The sequence below is a fragment of the Tachyglossus aculeatus genome, chromosome 19 (genome assembly GCF_015852505.1).
Source record: "Tachyglossus aculeatus isolate mTacAcu1 chromosome 19, mTacAcu1.pri, whole genome shotgun sequence".
Lineage (NCBI taxonomy): Eukaryota > Metazoa > Chordata > Mammalia > Monotremata > Tachyglossidae > Tachyglossus > Tachyglossus aculeatus.
In genome coordinates, this window is record NC_052084.1 from 3,707,729 (window position 1) to 3,731,579 (window position 23,851).

At 42.7% G+C, this 23,851-nt stretch overlaps 1 protein-coding gene across 7 annotated transcripts in view; it reads right to left on the bottom strand.

The window, feature by feature from the left end:
* CEP170 (centrosomal protein 170) overlaps positions 1-23,851 on the bottom strand; it is a 97,100-nt gene that overhangs the window by 27,821 nt on the left and 45,428 nt on the right. For 5 of the 7 annotated variants that reach the window (XM_038760791.1, XM_038760790.1, XM_038760789.1 and 2 more), the window contains 4 exons: positions 17,236-17,715; positions 10,571-11,208; positions 3,017-3,166; positions 2,742-2,865 (listed from right to left, as the gene is read on the bottom strand). In XM_038760791.1, the coding sequence (XP_038616719.1) occupies positions 2,742-2,865; positions 3,017-3,166; positions 10,571-11,208; positions 17,236-17,715 (1,392 nt within the window). The remainder of the gene's footprint in view (positions 1-2,741; positions 2,866-3,016; positions 3,167-10,570; positions 11,209-17,235; positions 17,716-23,851) is intronic. The other 2 variants (XM_038760793.1, XM_038760792.1) reach the window with 1 other exon arrangement.

Sequence of the window (23,851 nt, forward strand, 5' to 3'; positions counted from 1 at the left end):
GCAAGTCACTTAACTTCTCTGTGCCTTAGTTACCTCATCTGTAAAATGGGGATTAAGATTGTGAGCCCCACGTGGGACAATCTGATTGTCTTGTATCCCCCCAGCACTTAGAACAGTGCTTTGCACATAGTAAGCGCCTAAATACCATTATTATTATTATTATTATTATTGATGCTTAGAGGTAACCTACACACTAGATTCGACACTTGCGTCTGATTTGGATGTATATATGTTTGTACATATTTTTTACTCTATTATTTATTTATTTATTTTATTTGTACATATCTATTCTATTTATTTTATTTTGCTAGTACGTTTGGCTTTGTTCTCTGTCTCCCCCTTTTAGACTGTGAGCCCACTGTTGGGTAGGGACTGTCTCTAGACGTTGCCGACTTGGACTTCCCAAGCGCTTAGTACAGTGCTCTGCACATAGTAAGTGCTCAATAAATACGATTGATGATGATGATGATGATTTGGAGTCCAAACTAAAATAAGGACTTGGTAAGCTCTGAGAGAATTCGGAGGAGAGCCAGAAAGGAGACAACAAAATGCATGGGGAAAAGAACTGGGAGTTTTCAATCTGAAAGGAGAAAGCTGCAGTACAATTTGTTACTGGTAGATGAGCTCAGCCAGTCCATCCCCCTGCCTCTGGGCATCATTACCCCCTATTCTCTGTTGCTCTCTGTAACCACTGAAAGCTGAACAAGAGGAAATGGTCTGGGGTTAAGATAAGGATGATCCTGATGCTGGAGTGGTGATATGGCTCATTCAGTGAGGCTGCAAGCTTTCACTCTCTAGAATTCTTTACAAACAGACTCCCATTTTCCCAATGGTTTCGGTGCAGTGTTGCCCAGAGGCAGGGGGATGGATTAGCTGACCTCTTTAGAGCCATTTCGACCCGACGTTAAGGCTGTATAAATTACAAAATATTGAAAAGTAGGTTGGGTGTGGGGAAACTTTCTACCTCAGCTTAATGCTTCCAAATTGTCTTGAAACATGATGTAATGGGAGGAGGGTAATGAGGTCAACTGAACCATCATTTTTCAGAACACTGTGGTAGAATTTCAATTCTCACACCTCTAATGCCTGACAATTTTATAATTGATTCTTTTGGCAAGTCACTTAACCTTTCTGCCTGAATTTCCTCAGCTGTAAAATGAGGATAATACCGTTTGCCCTCATCAGCGAATTGCTTTGATCCCCCCAGGGAATTATGGTAATATCAAAACTTGAAAATTTTTTAGTAGATGGCTGATACCACATTAATGGTAAGTATTCCTCTTACTTTGGGTAGCAGAATAATTAACACAGCACTTTTTAAATACACAAGAACTAAAAGGAATTGATTTCAAATTAACATTGGGAAAGAATGAACCCTGGGATTATACTGGAGGTGACAATGAGATGCTACGGCCTGACCCCTTCAACTGGAAACATTATCTAATCTTGGCAGCACTGACACTGTCCCTCCTGGTTCTCCTCCTATCTCTTTGGCCGCTCATTCTCAGTCTCTTTCATGGGCTCCTCCTCCTTCTCTGCCTCCCACCTCCAAACTGTGAAGGTCCCCCTCAGGGTTCAATTCTGCATCTCTTGCTATTCAATTCTCAAACTACACCCACACCACTCTCATCCATTCCCAGGGCTTCGGCTTGGCTTCAACATCTCTACGCGGATGATTCCCAAATCTACCTCTCCAGGCTCGGCCTCTTTCCCCTGTCATCTTGCCTCTCCTCCTGCCCGTGGGACATCTCGACTTGTGTGTCCCGTTGAAACTTCAAGCTCGATGTCTCCAAAACTAAACTCATTTTCCCTCGCAATTCCTCTCCGTCCCCTAACTTTCCCACTACTGCTGGTAACAGCCCAGGACCATCAGCTTTAATGCACCTTCCCCTCTAATTTATCTGCACTCCTCTCCATTCCAACTCACCATTTCCCTCACTCTCGTCTCTCGCTCCTTCCACGTCCACAGACCACTTCTCTCTCCATCTTCAAAGCCCTATTAAAATCACACCTCTTCCAGGAAGCCTTCCCTGATTAACCTCTCATCTCCTCCATTCCCCGCCTTACTACGACACCTATGCCCTTGAGAACTCACCCCCAAGGCAGGTAGGGACACACTGCTTCCTCTCCCGAATTAGCCCTTAATGTAAAATATCTTTAAACTTGGTTGTCTCCCCATACCTACAATTTATTTGTGTCTGTCCCCTGCCCCATTAGATTGTAAACTCCTCCAGGCAGGAATCACGTCTACCAACTCTACTGTATGTTTCAATCCTTAATACAGAGCCCTGAGCGGAGGAAACACTCACTGAACAAGACTGATTGACCATGATTCTAGTCACCCTTCTGTTTTTTGGTTTTTTCGAATGGTATTTGTTAAGTGCTTACTATGCGTCAGGCACTGCTCTAAGTGCTGGGGTAGACACAAGCTAATCAGGTCTACGCCCCACCTGGGCCTCACAGTCTTAATCCCCATTTTCCAGATGAGGTAACTGAGGCCCAGAGAAGTGAAATGACTTCACTTCTAATCCCACAGATGGGATTAGAACCAGGTCCTCCTGATTCCCAGGCCCGTGCTCTAACCACGAGGCCATGCTGCTTCCCTGCCAGTTCTTCCTCTGCATCACCCTAGCTGGTTTCTGAGCCAGCTTCCCTTCCATCCAGCCTGTTGAACACTTGCTTTCTAAAGGGGGGTAACTCACTCCTGACAAACTAGGTCCAATAACTGCTATTTCAAATACCGTTTTCAAGAAGAGCGGATGCACGCAACTCCAGTCTCTGCTCGTCCTGGTCGTGTTTCGTGTGATTAGCGGCCAAGCTAGCCCACTGTGATACCCAGCGTTTGCTTCCGGTCGAACGGCCTTCCTGAGGGGCGAGAGCAACGTGGAATATAAAGAGGAAGTTGTGGAAAGGGGACTAAAACACCAGTTTAGTTACTTAAGAGACAAAAATTTAGGATTAAAAACAAACTATTCACTGGGAGGAAAAGGTTCCCTCAATGGGAAGAACATTTTACCTCTGAATCGAGAAATCCAGATGAAATCGGTGGTTTTCTTTCTTCCAGGGCAACTGACGCGGAAATTAGAGCCCAGTCTTTTACCAAATCTTTCTGGTTCTCAATGATAATGGGCCTGTTATAATCTTGACTGTCATCCACACCGAAGACCTGCAAACCAAAACAATTCTAAAGTGAACACTTCAGGCCCTGAGTAAAGCTTGGATGCCAAGTTGTTCGATCATAATTCTTGAGCTTCAGATGAATCATGACTTCCTTTTAAAAACACAAAATATGAATATTTCAAAGTTCAGATAATGGGACAAGTCAAGGGAGATATACTGAGCCCCTTCCTTCCTCTCCCCCTCGTCCCCCTCTCCATCCCCCCATCTTACCTCTTTCCCTTCCCCACAGCACCTGTATATATGTATATATGTTTGTACATATTTATTACTCTATTTATTTATTTATTTATTTTACTTGTACATATCTATTCTATTTATTTTATTTTGTTAGTATGTTTGGTTTTGTTCTCTGTCTCCCCCTTGTAGACTGTAAGCCCACTGTTGGGTAGGGACTGTCTCTATATGTTGCCAATTTGTACTTCCCAAGCGCTTAGTACAGTGCTCTGCACACAGTAAGCGCTCAATAAATACGATTGATGATGATGATTAAGATGAGATTAGAGTAAGAGGACCTTATTTTTGAGGTGGGTGTACAGCAGTTTGGTCTGGGAGGAATAGCCAGCACTCATTCATTCATTCAATTGCATTTATTGACCGCTTACTGTGTGCAGAGCACTATACTAAGCGCTTGAGAAATACAGGTTGGTGACATATAGAGACGGTCCCTACCCAACAACGGGCATTCACCAGGGTCAGGGAGGGAAGCAAATTTTTCCCTTTGGCATGACCATGGAAGACAATGCCCAAGAAGTGGGGTGCATTCCTGATTCCCCCTTGCAGAGGAGAGGTTGGAGCCTCTCACTGCCTTGAGAAGCAGCATTAGGTGATGATGATGATGATGATGATGATGATGGAATTTGTTAAGCGCTTACTAGGTGCAAGGCACTGTTCTAAGCACTGGGATAGATACAAGGTAATCACGATGTCCCACACAGAGCACTGGCCTGAGAGTCAGAAGGACCTGGGTTCTGATCCCGGCTCCACCACTTGCCTGCTTGGGCAAGTCACTTCACTTCTCTGTGTCCCAGTTACCTCATCTGTAAAGTGGGGATGAAGACATTGAGCCCCACCTTGGACAGGGACTGTATCCAACATGATTATTTTGTATCAATAACAACAATGTTGGCATTTTGTTAAGCGCTTACTATGTGCAAAGCACTGTTCTAAGCGCTGGGGGGGATACAAAGTGATCAGGTTGTCCCATGTGGGGTTCACAGTCTTAATCCCCATTTTACAGATGAGGTAACTGAGGCTCAGAGAAATTAAGTGACTTGCCCAAGGTCACACAGCAGACATGTGGCGGAGTCGGATTCGAACCCATGACCTCTGACTCCAAAGCCCGTGCTCTTTCCACTGAGGCACGCTGCTTCTCGTATCTGGCTCCAACCTCTCCTCTGCAAGGGGGAGTCAGGGATGCACCCCACTTCTTGGGCATTGTCTTCCATGGTCATGCCAAAGGGAAAAATTTGCTTCCCTCCCTGACCCTGGTGAATGCCCGTTGTTGGGTAGGGACCGTCTCTATATGTCACCAACCTGTATTTCTCAAGCGCTTAGTACAGTGCTCTGCACACAGTAAGTGGTCAATAAATACAATTGAATAATAATAATAATGATGGCATTTATTAAGCGCTGCTTCTTGTATCTGGCGCAACATTTAGTACACATAGTAAATGCCTAGCAAATACCATTATGATTATTTTTCTATTTAGGATACTGTTAAGGTATGGTCATGTGGGATCCTCCTTTCCCTTATCTCAATTTTAGGAGATCAGCCCTCAAAAAACTCCCCTCACTCTTTGGAACTATGCTTCCTCTGCGGTCATCAGTGACTGTCACCCTCCACGAAGTAAGATGCAACCTCCTGAATCAAATAATAATAATAATGGTATTTGGTAAGTGCTTACTATGTGCAAAGCACTGTTCTAAGCACTGGGGGGATACAAGGTGATCAGGTTGTCCCACGTGGGGCTCACAGTCTTAATCCCCATTTTACAGATGAGGTCACTGAGGCCCAGAGAAGTGAAGTGACTTGCCCAAAGTCACACAGCTGACAGTTGGCGGAGCCGGGATTTGAACCCATGACTTCTGACTCCAAAGCCTGTGCTCTTTCCACTGAGCCACGCTGCTTCTCTATTGATGTGAGATATATATATATATATATATATATATACATATATATATATGTATAGCTAAAATAATATAGCTAAAATAATACTAATACTAATGGTGCTTGTTAACTGCTTACCATGTGCCAAGCTACTTCCACTGAACCACGCTCCTTCTCTGAATCAAATCAATCAATCAATCGTATTTATTGAGCGCTTACTGTGTGCACAGCACTGTACTAAGCGCTTGGGAAGTACAAGTTGGCAACATATAGAGACAGTCCCTGCCCAACAGTGGGCTCACAGTCTAAAAATGGAATCAAAATCAAATGGAAAGAGAAGGGCCCTCAAATAACTGGTGGAAGTAAACTGTATCAATATTGCCTTCTTTCAAAACTTCTGCAACTGAACAATGGATTTTTGAAACTCGGTGACCCTGATTAAGGTGAAATTCCTTTTTCCCCATGATGAGATTTTCCAATTCTATTTAAAAATTTGGCAATTCACCACTAGATGGTCTCACACGGCAACACGATCATTTGAGTTTCTTCCTGAGAAGATGGCTGGGGGGATTTTCATCATTTTCTAAGGGAGTTTTACTTGTGGGGAGCTGGAATATTTTAGTCTTTAATTACAGTCATTAGATGGTAAGCTCCTTGAGGTCTGGGATCATTTCTGGGGCTCCACTCCACTCACCCAAGTGCCTAGTAGAGTGCTCGGCACGCAGTGAGCTGTTATTAAAGCAGCTCCTTGCGAAACTGAGAAGCAGCGGGGCTCAGTGGAAAGAGCCCAGGCTTGGGAGTCATGGGTTCTAGTCATGGGAGGTCATGGGTTCTAATCCCGACTCCGCCACGTGTCTGTTGTGTGACCTTGGGCAAGTCACTTTAATAATAATAATGGCATTTATTAAGCGCTTACTATGTGCAAAGCACTGTTCTAAGCGCTGGGGAGGTTACAAGGTGGACAGGTTGTCCCACGTGGGGCTCACAGTCTTCATCCCCATTTTCCAGATGAGGTAACTGAGGCCCAGAGAAGTGATGTGACTTGCCCAAAGTCACACAGCTGACAAGTGGCGGAGCCGGGATTTGAACCCATGACCTCTGACTCCAAAGCCCGGGCTCTTTTCCACTGAGCCACTTTACTTCTCTGAGCCTCAGTTACCTCATCTGTAAATGGGGATTAGGACTGTGAGCCCCAAGTGGGACAACCTGATCACCCTGTATCCCCCCAGTGCTTAGCACAGTGCTTTGCACATAGTAAGCACTTAACAAATGCCATTATTATTATTATTATTAAATACCGTTGTTTCATTAATTGAAAAAGTATCGGCTTGGCCTTCCGGTCTCTCACCCTTGAAGTCAGATGCCATATATCAAGGATTATTTGGCCTTTCCTCTGGCACGTTGGAAAATAGCTAACTTTCTGGCGCGAGCCAGCACTGACGCCACTGCTTTTGGCAGCGGGCAAATGGGTGTTTTTGAAGGCTCTTCACCGACTGACCCATTTTGCTACAGTTCAGCAGGGCCTGACCGCAGTCAGACATTTGTTTTGTCGAGGGTTTTACTTCCATTATGTCACTAGAAGTCGTAGAAAAATCTCACTGGGAATCAATTATGTGAGAGGTCAAAAAGAAAATTAAAACCAGGTTTCTGGATAAGAAGTTAATTTGAAGAAACTCTGAAGTGGTGGATATGGGGCAGGAGTGGGTGAAAAGAGGTTAGGAGAGAGCAGAATTCAGGAGCCTGGTTGTTCTACTACATACCAACATATCTCTTAGAATTGACCTGGAGAGCCATAATGCAAAACAGTATGTTAAAAGAATCTGCCACAAATACTGTATTATGCCATGATGAATTGCCTCTTACCAAATGGCATGTTAGAGAACTGAAAAGTCCTTTAAAATCAATCAATCGTATTTATTGAGCACTTACTGTGTGCAGAGCACTGTACTAAGCGCTTGAAAATGCACTGAAACACAAATTACTAAGAATGTTTTCTGATTTGGGGGTGAGTTTCCCTATAGATCCCTTTCACGTGATGCATTTATTGGATAACACATTCACAGCACTTACCCACCCACACAATACATTGAACTTGTGCCAATAAGACAGCTTTAATCACTGCGCAGCTAGGCATTTTTAATAACTGTGCAGCTATGCTCAATACATGGCTCGGTTTTTTTTTTTTTACCAGCTAATCAATCAGCTTTATTATTCCGAATCCTAAAATTTCAGTTGTTTTTTTTTTATGGTATTTGTTAAGCACTTATGTGCCAGGCACTGAGCTAAGCGCTGCGGTTGGACACAGCCCATGTCCCCCGTGGGGCTCACAGTCTTAATCCCCATTGAACAGGTGAGGAAACTGAGGCACAGAGAAGTGAAGTGACTTGCCCAAAGGCACACAGCTGACAAGTGGCAGAGCTGGGATTAGAACCCAGGGCCTTCCGACTCCCAAGGCTTTGCTCTATCCAATAGGCCATGCTGCTTCTCCGTTTTTGATCATTCAAATATGTAAATCGGGTCTGATGGTTTTAAAAATGTACTTAAGAATACTTAAAAAGAACAACCACTCTCAGTTTCATTTTTTAATTATTGCAGTATGCTATATTCTACTGCTTTTCAAGGAACACACTACTGAAATAGATGAAAAGATTAAGTCACGTAGAATTGCAGGATGCATTTTAGTTGATTCCTGAAGCTGCCTTATTAATAATGAGCTGTCTAACTTGTCACTAGAGAGTCAGTCTTCGCCTTAATCATCTTAATGAAATCCTTCAACCTTAAAAAAAAAATCCCTTAATTATGTATTTAGCCATAAAACATGAAACGACACTAACTTCTCAAAATCAGATTATTATTATTGCTGTTAACAGAACTTGTCATGTCTCGTCACTGGGAGACAGGATGGCATTACGGAATCCAACACAAGTACAAATAAGCTCATCCTGATGGATTCCCATCCAGAGTTGGCTTTCCTCATTAGCACCTAGGAAATGGAAGCCAGAGGGTTACAGCCACTGCAGCCGCTTCCCCAAAACACTCTAATCAATCTATCAATCATATTGATCGAGTGCTTACTGTGTGCAGAACACTGGACTAAGCGCTTGGGAGAGTGCCACCTAACAGAGTTCAAAGCCCTTACTTAAACAATCAAATGTCAATAAGAGGCATTGTAAACTAGACTGAAAGCTCGTTGTGGACAGGGATGTGTCTGTTTATCATTGCACTGCACTCTCCCAAGCGCTTAGTACAATGCTCTGCACCCGGCAGGTTCTCAATAAATACGAATGACTGACTGACAGGTATCCTTTGTTTACTGATTTTTCAAAAAATCTAACCTGGAGTGCATCGCAGGAACACGGTGTTCTTAGCAGCCTACTGAAGCTGTAGCCAATGTGAACCAACTCTCAACAGGTGGAGTGGAGTGAGAATCCATTCATCCTAGCCCACGGCATCGAGACTGAATGGGTTTGTGAGCAGTTTCTGAGAAGTGTCTGGCCGTTCATTTTCAGTCACCTTCGTGGGCTCCTCCTCTGCCTCCACCTCCTAACTGTGGGGTGGGGGGTCTATCAATGCCACACACCACCCAGCCCACACACTTCGCTCCTCTGGTGTTGACCTTCTCAATGGGCCTCAATCTCTCCTGTCTCGCTGTGGACCCCTGGCCCACGTCCTTCTTCTGTCCTGTCCTCAAAACTGCCAATTACTCTCCCCTCACCCCCTTCAAAGCCTTACTAAAGGCACATCTCCTCCAAGAGGCCTTCCCAGACTAAGCCCCACTTTTCTGCATCTCCCACTCCCTTCTACGTCACTCTGACTTGCTCCCTTTGCTCTTCCCCCTCTCCCTGCCCCACAGCACTTAATTATATCTTCAATTTTATTTATTTATATTGATATCTGTTTATTTGTACTGATGTCTGTCACCCCTCCTTTGGACTGAGAGGTCGTTGTGGACAGGGATTGCCACTCTTTATTGCTGTATTGTATTTTCCCAAGTGCTTAGTTCAGTGCTCTGCACGCAGTAAGCGCTCAATGAATACGACTGAATGAACTCGCTTTGGAAACTTTTACATTTCCCTGGCCGTTTTAAGGGAATAAAAAAATCCAGATTTGAATCAGTGAGGGGGAGAAATGGGATAAAGCAAAATTTGAGAAGGCTCTGATTCCGATAAGGCTACTTACTCAACCAAATGCAGAATGCAGCTATTTCTTGTGATCCTGAATTCCACTTGGAAATGTGCCATCGTGGGCAAACTCTGCATTCTCTTGTTCTTTTGGAGAGGATGTGAATAACTCTACCAACTTTGTTATACTGTATATTATTAAGCGCTCAGTATAGTGCTCTGCACATGGTAAGCACTCCATAAATATTACCGATTGATTCAAGAGCTTATGATTCTGTTACCAATTTCTTAGACTAATCACCTCACATTTTTTGACTGCTCCATCTTAACAGATTTTTACTGCTATAATCCTTCGAATATTAGCTTTACTTCTAACCCCCTTGTGCACTTAGTCTTCTTACACCAAAATTCTTGAAAGCAGTTGAAGAATCCAAACTAGGAAAAGCCAGAACCGTAAGGGTCCCAGGTTAATACCCTATCATAAAAGAATCTTTTTTGCAGTTCACTTTCAGCATCCTAAATATGAAGGCTGCCCTCTCTACTTATTGCACTTCTTTTCAACGGCATTTGTTAAGCACTTACTAAGTGCCAGGCACTGTAATAAGCACTGGGGGTAGATAAAAATTAATCAGGTTGGACACAGTCCATGACCTATGTGGGGCTTACAGTTTTAATCCCCATTTGACAGGTGAGGCAACTGAGACCAAGTGAATAATAATAATAATAATGGTATTTGTTAAGCACTTACTATGTGTCAACCACTGTCCTAAGTGCTGGGATGAATTCAAGGTAATCAGGTTGTTCCACGTGGGGCTCACAGTCTAATCCCCATTTGACAGATGAGGCAGCTGAGGCCCAGTGAAGTGACTTGCCCAAAGTCACCCAGCAGATAAGCGGTGCGGAGCCGGGATTAGAACCCAGGTCCTTTTGATTCCCAGGCCCGTGCTCCATCCACTAGACCCCAGTGCTTCTCGTGCCTCAGAATCATGCTGCCTCAATCATTTCCCAGCCCCTTAGAACAACCACAACTTGTTGTGGCAACAAGTTGTTGCCAACTTGTACTTCCCAAGCGCTTAGTACAGTGCTCCGCACACAGTAAGCGCTCAATAAATACGATTGAATGAATGAATGAGCCACATGTTGAATTTCCCCTGGGCCTCACCTTGTCAATCATCTTACGGGCCTCCTCTTCTTCCGTACTGGGTTTCTCCAGCTCAATGGTGTAGGTGCCTTTGTCGCTCTGGTCATCGTCGTTGTCCTTTTCGGCGGAGGCGGAAGCGGCTTGGGCGTTCAACTTTTTATCCATCTCTTGCCCCGGCCTGTGCCCAAGACTCCCTGAGCTTCTCAACAGAGCGGTTTGCAGGAAGGGAAGCGGCTCCTCCGATTTCTGCTTGAGCAGTTTGCTGTGCGGGGCACCAGGCCCCGTTCTGTGGAGGGCAGAGCTAGTCTGTAACGACAAAGAAACCGCTTTGGCAACGGCTGACGTGGGTTTGGCTTTCTCGGGTTTTGCCGGAAGTGTCGGGTAAGGAGTGTCTGGACCCGAGGCTCTTGTGCTCTGGGTAAAGGAATACGACCGTCTCTTTCTGGGATTGTCGTCGTCCAAGAATTCAATCATAAAAGCGGTTTGACTTACGACTGTTGGTTCTTGGTGCTTTTCGGGTGCCTGGGTCTTCGCGAGCAATTTTTTCTGCTCTGAGTGGTGACGCCTTAGGTGCTCTTCGAGAGTTGCCCGCTTGCTACATCGTCGGTGCGCCCCTGCGTTTTCCGAATCGCTCTGGGTGCCGTCGTCGTGTTTATTCCCTGCCGAAACACACACACACATACACACACAAAGAAGAAATAGCGGAACACTGAGTGAACACAATCTCCAACAGACGGCACAAAACAACGAAAAAAGCATTGTTTGTTTGTCTGCCCGAGTCTCGAGGTTCGAGTCGGTAACAGTCTCGGTGACAAGGTCAACTTGCTACCCACCAAACAATGAGTCTTTTTTTTAAAAAAACGAGCTCGTTGGTGATGATTCGGATGAGTTGCCTTGATTTGCAAAAACTGTGAACACTGAAAACGCTTTAATCAGTGGTTTTCCACATAAGGTCCAGGTTACCAACTGGGTGGGAGTTTAAACTCGCATCATCAAGGAGCACTTCTTCTACCACTTCACATCTCTGATGGGGTCGAATTGCACCTGTTTATGCAATTGTCTAATTAGAACTGCCTGTTCAATCGGAAAAGGGGATTTGCTCTCACAATGCTCAAGAACAGTGAAAATTTTGTTGACAATCTCACCGTGTGAAGTTAAATTGCATAAATTTCATATACACGCTTTCTTTGCTCATTTAGGTAGCCATCTCTTACCGGTAATTCTGAAAGTAACTATAGTATGCCCCAGAGTTACCTCTGGCATTTTCGATAATGATGTTTGAAACGAAAGAACTGAAGACCGCTTGTAGCTAGAAAAAGACACAATACTTCCGGGAAATGTTTAAAATTGTATTTGCTATACTTATAATGCTGTGTTTCCAAGTTCATTAATTGCTATCACGACACTAAATGTTTCAGTATTCCCTTCTTACTCTGAGTCGACTTTAAATGCCCATTACATTTTCCTATTTCCCACTATCAGTACCTGTTTCAAGCATAAGATAAACACTTCCGTACAAAATGGCCTCATGGGCAGATCAATAGACATCCAGCTCAGTATTCTGTCTCCCATATTGGTACCAAAGGATACTGAGCGGAACCATGTGATGATCCACTACCACCTTTAGCATTCATCCTCGCAGATGTCAAACATTCCTAACTTTCCCCTCAAAGAACCTATTATGGACCTATAGCTCATTGTTTATAAAAGCCCCTCTTGAAATTATTGATATTTGCAGCTGCTGCACAACTTCATTCATTTGGGAGGGAGGGGAGACCCCCGATGTTTAATCCCGCAGGATGTGGTGGACAGCAATTCCAAGTTTTCTCAACCTCTACCCCTTCACGCTTTAACCGTATCTCTTCACAGCCTTCGTTTTTCCAATATTTCCAATATTGAACATGAATCATTTTGGTCTAATCAGAAGCCATATATACGCCCTTGATTTCTGTTTTTGTTGCTTGTCTTTTCTGACTCTGATAAACCTTTCCAAAAATGCAACTACACATTGTCTTTCAGAAATGGGTACAACATGGTTTCACAGAAAGTTAAAATTATGCCTTCTGTTTTCTCTTCAATATGCTTCCTGATGATGCCAGCAGTTTTCTATTGATCCTTTTGGCTGTCGCCGGACATTGGTTAAATGAGCTGGGGAAGAGTCGACAGGTAATCCAGAATTCCTTTCTTGAGGCATGGCTCCTAGCTCCCAAGACAATCATCCGTTCAGCATAATTTGGCTTATATTTTCCAGGATGCATTGCTTCACTGCATCATACTCAATCAACTTGGACCACTCTCTCTCTACTCTCACTCATGAATGAGAGCTTCCTGAAGATACAGTTCCTTGAAGTGTATCTCCATTACCTCCACATTTCACAAATCAAAGTAGCATCTGCAGACGTGGAGATTCCCTTCAGAATTCTCTCCTTCCCACATCACCTCCTATTTCTCCTTCCACTGATGCTTTATTTACATACTTGAGTTTAACAATAAAGCATGAATAGTGCCCAGTGAATTGTATAAAGTCTGAGACTCCTCGTTTTAGATCTTTTGAGCTTTGTAGAGAAAAAAAATTGGAGGGGAAGCTAGGAATCTTGCCAAGGAGATGCTCCCGGAAAAAGAAAGCAATTACAAAGTTCAGTGCATCATCAGTAATTACCATTGTTGCATCAGATTCTCTAGGGCCAAAACTTCCTTTGCATTGTAAATTATGCTCTTTGGGAAACAAAATTAGCTCTCTGATGCCCCAGGGCCTTATTTAGAACCTGAAGGGGTTAAACAGTGCTTTTGCTAATAAATAAGTTCAACCCAAAACGCTTTCTATGAAGGTCAATAGTGAAAGCCTTAGGTGTCTTTAAGGAGTTTATGCCTACAGAAAATCCATCTCCCTGGGGAGGCCCCATTTAGTATCTGAAAAGGTTAAAGCAGTGGGATTGTGCCACTAAAATTCTCCCACTCCCCTCTATGTAGCCTTGATTTATTCCCTTTATTCACCCCTCCCTCAGCCCCAAAGCAAAGCATTTCTGCATGTACCCGTAATTCATTTATTTATATTAAGTTCGTTGTGGGCTGGGAACAAGTCTACCAACTCTGCTGCAGTGTCCTCTTCTGAGCGCTTAGTACATTGTTCTGCACACAATAAGTGCTCAATATTGATTGCCTGACTGACAAACAAAGTTTGATCCAAAACACTTTCTATGAAGTTCAGTGGCGAAAGCCTTAGTGCCTTCATGGAATTTAGGCCTACAGCAAATCTGCTGTCCTGGGGAGAGGGTGCAAGACATTTTCCTAGAGGTGTTCACATAAACTCCTGGTTTTGTCTAGGCTGCAGTCCACAGTGTTCAAGATTGACATACTGGGATTTGGGGGGAAGAAAGACCAGAAAGTCCCACCAGGGGTTTGAAAGCCCATGATTCTGAGCAGACAGTCCTAGTTCCATGACTTCCTTTTGGACCTTCTACTGTGAAATGAAGACTTCTGCTCCCCTGAGGATTCAAAGATGGATTTACATTGCAAGGCTCTGGCCTGGCATTAGAGGGAAGTCAGGGCTGTGTGTGGCATTCATTCATTCAATCATATTTATTAAGTGTTTACTGAGAGCACTGTACTAGGTGCTTGGGAAAGTACAATAAAGCAATAAAGAGTGATGAGCCCACAAGGAGCTCATTCGTTCATTCATTCAATCGTATTTATTGAGCGCTTACTGTGCACAGAGCACTGTACTAAGCACTTGGGAAGTACAAGTTGGCAACATTTAGAGACGGCCCCTACCCAACAACGGGCTCACAGTCTAGAGGAGAAACAGTGGTATTTGTTAAGCACTGGAGGGAATGCTCCGCCCCAAATGGAGGTGAGAAGAGAATTAGGCTTCAGACTGGGCCAGTCTGGAGGAGATGATAAAAATAATAAGAAGAATAATAATGATAATAATGGTATTTGTTAAGCATTTACTAAGTACCAGACACTGTACTAAGCGCTGGGGTGGTTACAAGCAAATCAAATTGGACACAGTCCCTGTCCCATGTGGGGCTCATGGTCTTGATCCCCATTTTGCAGAGGAGATAACTGAGGCACCGGGTAATGAAGTGACTTGCCCAAGGTCACACAGCAGATAAATGTCGGAGTGGGATTAGAACTCATAACCTTCTGACTTCTATCCACTACCCCATGCTGCTTCTCTACTGCGCCGTACCGCTTCTCTGGAGGTGAGCCCAGGCCAGTGGATTTGTTCACCTGCTCTGGGGCCACCAGGAAGAACTCAACCCCTCTCCCTGTGAGGTTATTTTGGTCCCCACAGATTCCGAAAACGAAGCCAGCTGGGCTTGTACTGCTTTCTGCTCAAAGGGTTGGAAGCCAGGGTTCCCCTCTGCGAGACTACTAAGCACCTGGAAGTTCTAAATATTTAGCCACCGGCTGAAATGCAGGTGGAGGCTGTGAAAATGGGAAAGAGAGGTACAGGAAGACGTGAAAAAAGGAGCTGCTATAGGAGATGACGGTAAGGCACAAGATCCAGGGATGAGGAGGAAGCTCATAATCTGTGCCACTGCAACGGGGAAGCGCTGTGCAACTCAGAAGAACTGTGTGGGATACATAGCGTAGCTTAGTTGAAAGAGCCCGGGTTTAGGAGTCAGAGGACCGGGGTTCTAATCCCGGCTCTGCCATTTATCAGCTTTGTGACTTTGGGCAAGTCATTTAACTTCTCTGTGCCTCAGTAACTTCATCTGTAAAATGAGGATTATGACTGTGAGCCCCACATGGGACAACCTGATTACCTCGTATCTACCCAGCACTTAGAACAGTGCTTGCTTGGCACATAGTAAGCACTTAACAGATTATTATTCTTATCATCATCGTCATATATCTGTGCCCTAGCTTTTCCTCTTCTTTATTTTGCTTTTTCCAAATGATGTTTCGAAATAAATCATAGTCTTTAACAAGACAAACCAACCTGCTTAGACAGTGAGTCCCATGTGGGATATGGACCCTATGCAACCTCTTGGGACAGCTTGTATCTAGCCCAACGCTTAGTACAGTGGCTGGCACATAATAAGCACTTAAAAATGCCCTAAAAAAAGAGTTAAACAGAGGACAGTCAGCCCCTAGACTAGGTCCTCATCTCTCATTTCCTAGGCATTTTCTATTTCCCTGAAACATCAATGAATCATGTAAGTCCTGGAAGGCTGTGTGGATCAGACACCCGATCCTAAAATAAGGTGTGCTAAATTAATTCCTGTCGTTTGCTGTCTCCCATGTATATTGACAGCACGGATATTTAAATCATACTTAGGATTTCTTAAAAGTAGTATATTTTCAGACTGCTATGCCTCCATCATCCTACACATAGGAAAATAGTGTGATCAACTGGAAAAAGCATGGCTCTGGGAGTCAGAGGACCTTGGTTCTAATCCCAGTTCCTCCACGCACCTACTGTGTGACAGTGGACAAGTCACTGAACTTCTCTGTGCCTCAATTCCCTCATCTGCAAAATGGGGATTATCTCTCCTATTTAAACTGTGAGCCCCAGGTGATACTTGATTACCTTGTTTCTACCCCAGCGCTGAGTACAGTGCTTGGCACGTAGTAAGCACTTAACAAATACCATTATTTCAAAAAAATGTGGCCCCCGAGGCCTGCATAAGATGAAACTCAGAATGGTGAAAGCCTGTAGTTAGACTCTAGAATTTACACTCGTTACGGTCAGGGAACGTGACTGCTAATTCTATTGGATTGGACTCTCCCAAGTGCTTAGTACAGTGCTCTGCATACAGTAAGTGCTCCATAAATACCACTGATCGACTGACTGGTTGGTTACCCGATGCTGAGAAACTTGCCCTGAATGTCAGAATTCTTTCTTCTTTTGCCAAATTATAGTCTGCCTCGCCCGTTAGCTCCCTAGGGGAGGAGAGAGAGGGGCGGGGAGAGGAGATCGTATCTACTTTACTCTCCCAAGTGTTTAGGATGGTGCTCAATAAATACTATTGATTGGTGAAGGTCCCACATCAAGAAGCGTCAGATAAAATATGCCTCTGTCAACTGTGTTTCTAAATGCTGCGTTAAGAGATTTCAATAACCACAAACAGATATTACATTTCTTAAGAATGCTGGAGGCTTCTCGCGAACAAATTCTCAACGGCCATTTGCAGGTGAGGATCACAAAAAAGCAAAGATTTAGACTTATGAGACAAACAGAATCAAGATACCCATTTCTCCACCAAATGTCACCGAGGGGAAGAAGAAGGTGATGGGACCCTGAAGCCAACGACCGACAATCTAACCCCAGATTCAGAGGGCAATACTGTGAACGGCCAGATGATGCCTACCCTGACAAAATTATATTTTCCTAATTCAAGAAAGGAACTAAAACGGACCACTGCGATATCCTCTGGCAGAGTGTTTTGCTTCCAAGGGTGCTACTGGACCTCGCCTAATGATACGGATGCCTACCGACAAAAGCCAAATCGGGTTTTGGCAAGGAAATGGTGGAAGACTAGCACGGATTCTCTCCTCAAGGATTGACATGCTCCGATGCTCGCGTCTGCTCTTTAAGGTTCCAGCAGAATGCGCTGAAACGTTGCAGACCTTCCGGTCTATGTCACAATTCTCACAATGGACCGCATTCTTCCTCGAGCCCCCGCTCTCCTTCTTTAGGAAATAAGCACAGCCGAGATTACCCGCTTTTACTTTACCTTTCAACCTCTTCAAGTAAACTGGGACATCGCTCTTGATGCTTTTGGAGTCCTCCTCGGTTCCTTCCCAGATCATCCTCGGGGGGTTGTTCTGAGCGAGCCAGTCGGCCACTTTACTCTCCGGGGCCACCATCCCAGTCTGAATCCCGGGGATGTCTTGGGCGCCCGAGGGAGAGGACTTCTTCGACCGGTGGCGGTGGTCCGGGGTCAGTTTGGTCACGTGATCTTTGATGGTGACTTTGCCCGGAGTGCTGTCGTCGAACTCGATAGTGAAGGAAGCGTGGCCTGGGCCGCCCGCGTGACAGCTCTGGGTGTCTTTTGTCGGGATTTCGTGAATGGTGCTCTCGGCCGTGTGGGGTGGGTGCTGGAATTCTTTGGTAGGGATTTCAAAATAACTTGGTTCCCTACAGAAAGGATAAAGGACTTCTTCGTTGGCAGCTGCCGACTGCTCCTTGACTTGCTTGGCCTCTGTGCTGCACCCTGATGAGAGAAATAAGACAATATTCAAAATATTGGGGGAATTTCAGGGTCTTGAGGGGCCAGGCTTGTTAAGAGCTGCTCTGTATCATCTGTGAAAAATACAAGTCTAGAGCTAGAATCCAAGAGAGAGAGAAAGAGAGAGTCAGCACCTTAACTCCAGAAGTGCCCCTTATTTTTGCCAGGGAATAAACTGCCACTGAAGACTGGATATCCTCAGCCGTTGTGGGGGGCCTGAATAACCGGTTAAACATCTCACCTCAACTGATAGCGACCTCGGCTGTGTCTAAGTTAGAGCAACTTAATAAGCATGAATGAAAGAAGAACAGCAAGTCAGGAAAAAGAAAGAGGGCGAGAGAGAAGGAAAGCTGGAAAGCTGAGCATATCAAGCAAATCCTTTGTTTTCCCCCACCCACCCCCTTGCATTTTCTACTACTCAAAATCCAACTGAATAGAAAGGGAGTTTTCCCTTTGGATGGCCTGTTTTGTTTAATGACTTCATTTCCTCCACTGTTCAAAAACACCTGGATTTGCTTTTTCCAAGTTTGCGGGACAGAACATAATAAGCATGGGCAGATAAAAGAGATATGCAGATGAAGATACATGCAGGAAGCCAAAGCGAAGGGAGCCTCTAAAAGTAATGTCCTGGATTGCCATACAGACATTACTTGTAGAAGAAACCTCTTAGTGGTAAAGGCCATTTTTTCTTCTGATGCCTGTTCCTTAGATTTGCAAAAAGACAAACAGAAGCAGAATGCAAGCACTAAATATGCCGATTTTCATTTCTGCCTGAGGAACAAAAGTTAAAGCAATGGAAGAAAAGGAAGGAAAAATGGAAGATTTCGCTAGCTGCCTTTCGTGTGGTGTGTTAAAAATACAGAATGGATGCCTTGCCACCTTAGGGAAATCAGTTGCACTTTGGTTCAGGAGAATAAGCACAGGGATCAAAATCTCTGGAGGAAAGCGGAACTAAAAATAATACCCTGGATCGATTAGGAATCAGTTCCAGAATCAGCACCACCGAATTCGGTCTCAAACGTTTCATTTCAAGATTTGGGGAACTAATGAAAATGGGCATTTCTGTGCAATAAAATCATAAAAACTCAATTGTGTCATTTGGTGATGCCCATGTAAAATAAATTTGACTTTTTTAAATGGTCCTCTTGTTTAGCAAGTGAAAAGATAACTAAATCAAGATGAATTGCGTGGAAAAGAAAATTTTATAGCTCACTCTCCAAAGAGGCCTGAACTTTTCCCATTGACTGAGAAAATCATTTTCAACAGAGGATTAAGAAAGAAAAGGTTCGGTTCTTCAAAAGACGTTTCCTGCCCAACTAAGAATGGGATCATTTGAGACCTTTTCAATCATTTTTCCATTTTGTTTCTGAGCACTAAAAAAACTCACTTTTTTCAAAAATGCACAAACCACAAAACAAAAAAACTCCAAACACCCACTGACTTGGTTTCAAATCCTGGATGGCTCGAATCGCAATGAAATGGCAGAGAAAAGATTCTGAAGGGACCAGCTTCAAAGAACAGACAAGAGGATTTGCCATTCACAAAGATATAACTAAATATAAAACAAAATTAATCAGAGTTAGTAATATCCATTTTGATATTAATGGTAACTTCATTATGCTTTCTTCTGAAAAGCTTAACATGAATAAGTGAATCTTAAAATGTCTGAGAATTTCTCTTCTAGAGCATTTTTTTAAAACAAAGAAATAATTACAGTTCAAAATCACTGTTTGAAGTCCTGGAACAAGACCCCAAATTTAGCCCTATGAAAATAAGAAATCAAAATATATTTAGCAGCAGTAATTTAAGTAATTTAGGAAATTAAGTAGCATCTTTAACTCCTTAGTTGGAATCCTAGAGTTGTGATCTTAGCAAACTAACTCTTTATTATTTTTAATGTAAAGCACTAAAAAATATTGGCACAAGGCTAGTGTTTACACCAAGCAAATAAACCTGTAAAGGGAAAACCAGCACCATAAAAGGGTAACCTGCATTTTATTCTCAGAATATTTGGATAAATTACATAAGTACCATGAAAAATTCAACCTTGGATTGCCCTACTTAAAAGCAGAACCACATAACAGTAAATGCTTTGTGGTAACACACCCGGTCCAAAATGGGAGCTCAACAAATACTATTGATTGACATTTCTAATATGCTCATATCCTTCCATCCAACACCATCATCTCTTTCTCTCTGTGAAGTAATTACCAAGTACTTCTAAGACTTTATTAAGGGGGACTGTTATTATGGAATATTCTGAATATTCTGAGGATTCCTTTTCAGTTAGATTTACAAAACTTCTTACCTCTGAATATTGTCAGATGATGGAGAGTTCCATTGAATTAAAGGTACGCGATCCCCCCTCCCCCCCAACCACAAAATCTAGAATTACAGTCCCTGAGCAGTTTCATGCACAGGCTAGGGACCGTGAGGCTCTACCGAATCTGAAATTACTTATTGATGACTTAGACAAAGAGCACACAAACTTAATTTATGAAGGCTTGGGAAGTTGGATGTATTTAGAATTGGGATCCCTTAGAAGTCAAAAGAAGTTTGGGCAGCTTGTCTGAGAAACAGCTATTCTGTTGAAGTACTGCACATCTAAAATGATTATTGTTAACATAAATAATTGATATCAATAATCTTATTAAGATTTTATACCATTATATATACAGAGAAAGAACTGCCCTTTGATTTTGAAGAGAAGCAGCATGGCCTAATAGATAGAGTAGAGATCTGGGAGTCAAAGGACCAGGATTCGAATCCCTGCTCCTCCATTTGTCTGTTGCGTGACCTTGGCCAAGTCACTTCACTTCTCTATGCTTCAGTTCCCTCATCTGTAAAATGGGGATGCAGACTTTGAGTCCCATGTGGGACAACCTGATTACCACGTATCTACCCCGGTGCATAGAACAGTGCTCGTCACATAGCAAGCGCTTAACAAATACCATCATTATTATTCCAGCACTTAGAACAGTGCTTGGCACATAGTAAGTGCTTAACAAATACCATCATCATTATTATTATTGTATCTACCATAGCGTTTAGTACAGGGCCTGAGACATACCAAGTGCTTAACAAATACCATATTTATAAAGATGCAGTTCCTGTTGTTAGGATCGTATCCATGTGAGCAAATATGGCTAAAAGCACAGATGTGTTTCCATTTAAGGACTGACCCAATCTGTGAGAGATGGGTTTCTCCCATGCTGGTTATACAGACCTCTGTTATTACCCTGAAGGATAAAGGTTCCTCAGGCTGGGTGAGCTCTGCTGAGCTAGTTTTTGAGTTTGATGAGGTGGGCATCATTTAGAACACCTTTTCAAGCCCCTCCCTGAAATACCCACATTGTTACAGCTCTCTGGAAAGTGGCTAAAAGGATATATGAAGTGAAATCTTGGAAATATAATGGCTTTCCCAGGAGGGCAGAAATTTCCAGCTGAGTAGGGACCCACAGAAGTAAAACTACCTTCTCTGGCCTTCAGGATCCACTGACCTAAACCACTTTCAGAACATGGATATGCTCTGGTTTTAGTTCCCCAAACTAGAGATTCCCTGTCTTACCTAACTTGTATCTACCCCCAGCTTCTAGTACAATGCCTGGCACATAGCAAGTGTATAACAAATACCACCATTATTATTCTTTGATAACCAATTTCACTGGCTAGCAAGCATTAAAATCAGGAAGTTCTTTACTCTATCCTAAATCCTTCTTGCTGCAACATAAACTCAACTCCTCCTCTTCTGTCCTCAGTGGAAATTAAAAATAGCTGGGACAGACTGGTGTGCAATCCCTTCAATGAGAGAGTGCTGGGAAAGGAATGAAGGCCTAAGAAAGAAGCTCTTTGTGAAATCAGTAGTAAGACGCCCCAAAGAATTGTGCTGTTCTTAAGAGACTGGGTTGGTAGTTGTTAGCCACAGAAGCCTTGTGATTATTACATGAGTGTTCATCAGTAAATGGAGGCATCAAAGAGTTACTTGTTTGACTCGTACGATATTTTCTGGAATATGATGCCCCGACATATTTAAAACTCCAGTCATTTTTTAACAGACCTCAAACTCAGTGTTAGTACGAATGGTATCTGTAAATCTAGTTGCTACATTTCAGTGTAAATAATATTTATTTCACAAGGCATATGCTGAACTGAGACTGGTATCTCCACTTTATGTCATTTGAACATTTTTGAAAGACGGCTTGTCTCTTAAGACATATTACACCAAAGTATTCCTGTACTGATTTTACACTCTCCTACACACTTAGTTTAGTGCTCTGCACATAGTAAATGCTCAATAAATATCATCAGAAATTGAGATGTTTCATTCCCCCCAATTAAGCTAGATAGTTGATCCACGCAAAATAGATAAGCTTCATAAAGACAGATGTCCTACAATAAATCCTTAGATCTTAAATCTCCTTGATTTGTACAGAAATGAAACAACTTTCTTTCCCCTCGACATAAACCCATTTTGTGATTTAGCTGCCTTTCAAATACATTCATTTCTGTGGCAACACACTTATAACATTGGGTTTAGGGCCATTTTTTGCATATTCTTTACACTAAATTTTTTACTGGTTATAATTGCTCGATATAGTACACCTCATCAGTCTAAGAAGATGACGTGGTACAGCAAGCTACTGAATTTTAATGCCATTATTACTTATAACTCTCTCTTACCCTGAGCTAAAGCTACAAAAATGAAGCATTCCCCTCTCCTTTTATGGTATTCTGTTGGATTTGATAGAGTGTTTAACACTTATTCAATTTACTTTTAGATAAAATTTGTTTAGTGGAGATAATGACATCTCTAGTCTGCAAGCACAATTGCCTTCTGGCTGAATATGATATGAAAGATAATACTTGAAAAATTACTTATATATTTATATAAAAACGATCTAATTTAAAATATTTCATTATTAATAAACATTCCCACTGATATTTCATCAAAATGCATTGTTTTGGATCACTGCTTAACTTATTTGGATGATTTTGGGGGTATTTTGTGAATGCATTAATGTACTTGACATTTATTATTTTGTAACGGAAACACCTTTATTTAGCTGTCTTTCACGTAACACTGTTTTCATGGAAACAAGAGCGTTAACCTGCTACAGTAGAACTGCCTATTTTGTTCTACCTATTGTCAATAAGCAAGGTAAACTTCCAGAGTCCTTTCTGACCCCCTGATGGTTTGATCTTTTTAGGATGTTTTTAGGAGAATATACCAGCTGGGATGCTACCTTCATTTCTTTCTATTAAATTAGGCAAAGAAACTAAATATTATTAATAAGATTAATAATAATAATAAGAAGAAGAAGAAAGCCCGAATGTATGTTTGTTTTGTTTTTCCTGCAAGAGAGTGTGTGTATATTTGTATAGATAGGTGGATTGATAAAATTGAGATACGTCATTATTTTTTGTTCTTTTTTAAAAATTCTGGACCAAACGGACAAGTTTCATTGTGAAATGAACATTTTCCCTTAAAATTTTAGTGGGTTACAGCTAAAATAAAATTTTAGTCTCTCTTCTAAATTTCCCAGGCCACGTCCCCTGCTTCTAAATATCTATGTCAGTTCTCTTAGCTGTTTAGTTCATTTGAGAAGTAGGCTACTACAGTATAACTTGACAATTTGCACTAGACAGGTTGGCTATCCAGTCCATTGGCTATCCTCCTCCATACAGGGCAACCTTGCCCTCTCAATCCCTTGAGGAGAAGGGGTTTAAAATGTCTGCATCCTTCCTAGTAAGCATGCATTTTCTCTGGGATGTTTGCAAAAGTCAGGACTTATTTGCTAAATAACTTCAGCTCACTACTAATCATTCATTCATTCATTCATGAAGCTCCCTCTGTTTGTGGATTTGCTATTCTGCTCATATGGCTAATAATCAGTCCTCTCTCTGTTATCAGCTCCAGTTAATGTAGTCAGCAGTCTTCTGAGCATAAGCAACCTGAGAGTGAATCGTGTTAGCTCATCGGTAAAATAGGAATTAAAACTGTGAGCTCCATATGGGACCGGGACTGTGTCCAACCCGATTATCTCATTTACCCCAGTGCTTAGTACAGTGCCTGGCACATAGTAAGCACTTAAACACCACAGATATAATTATTATTATTATT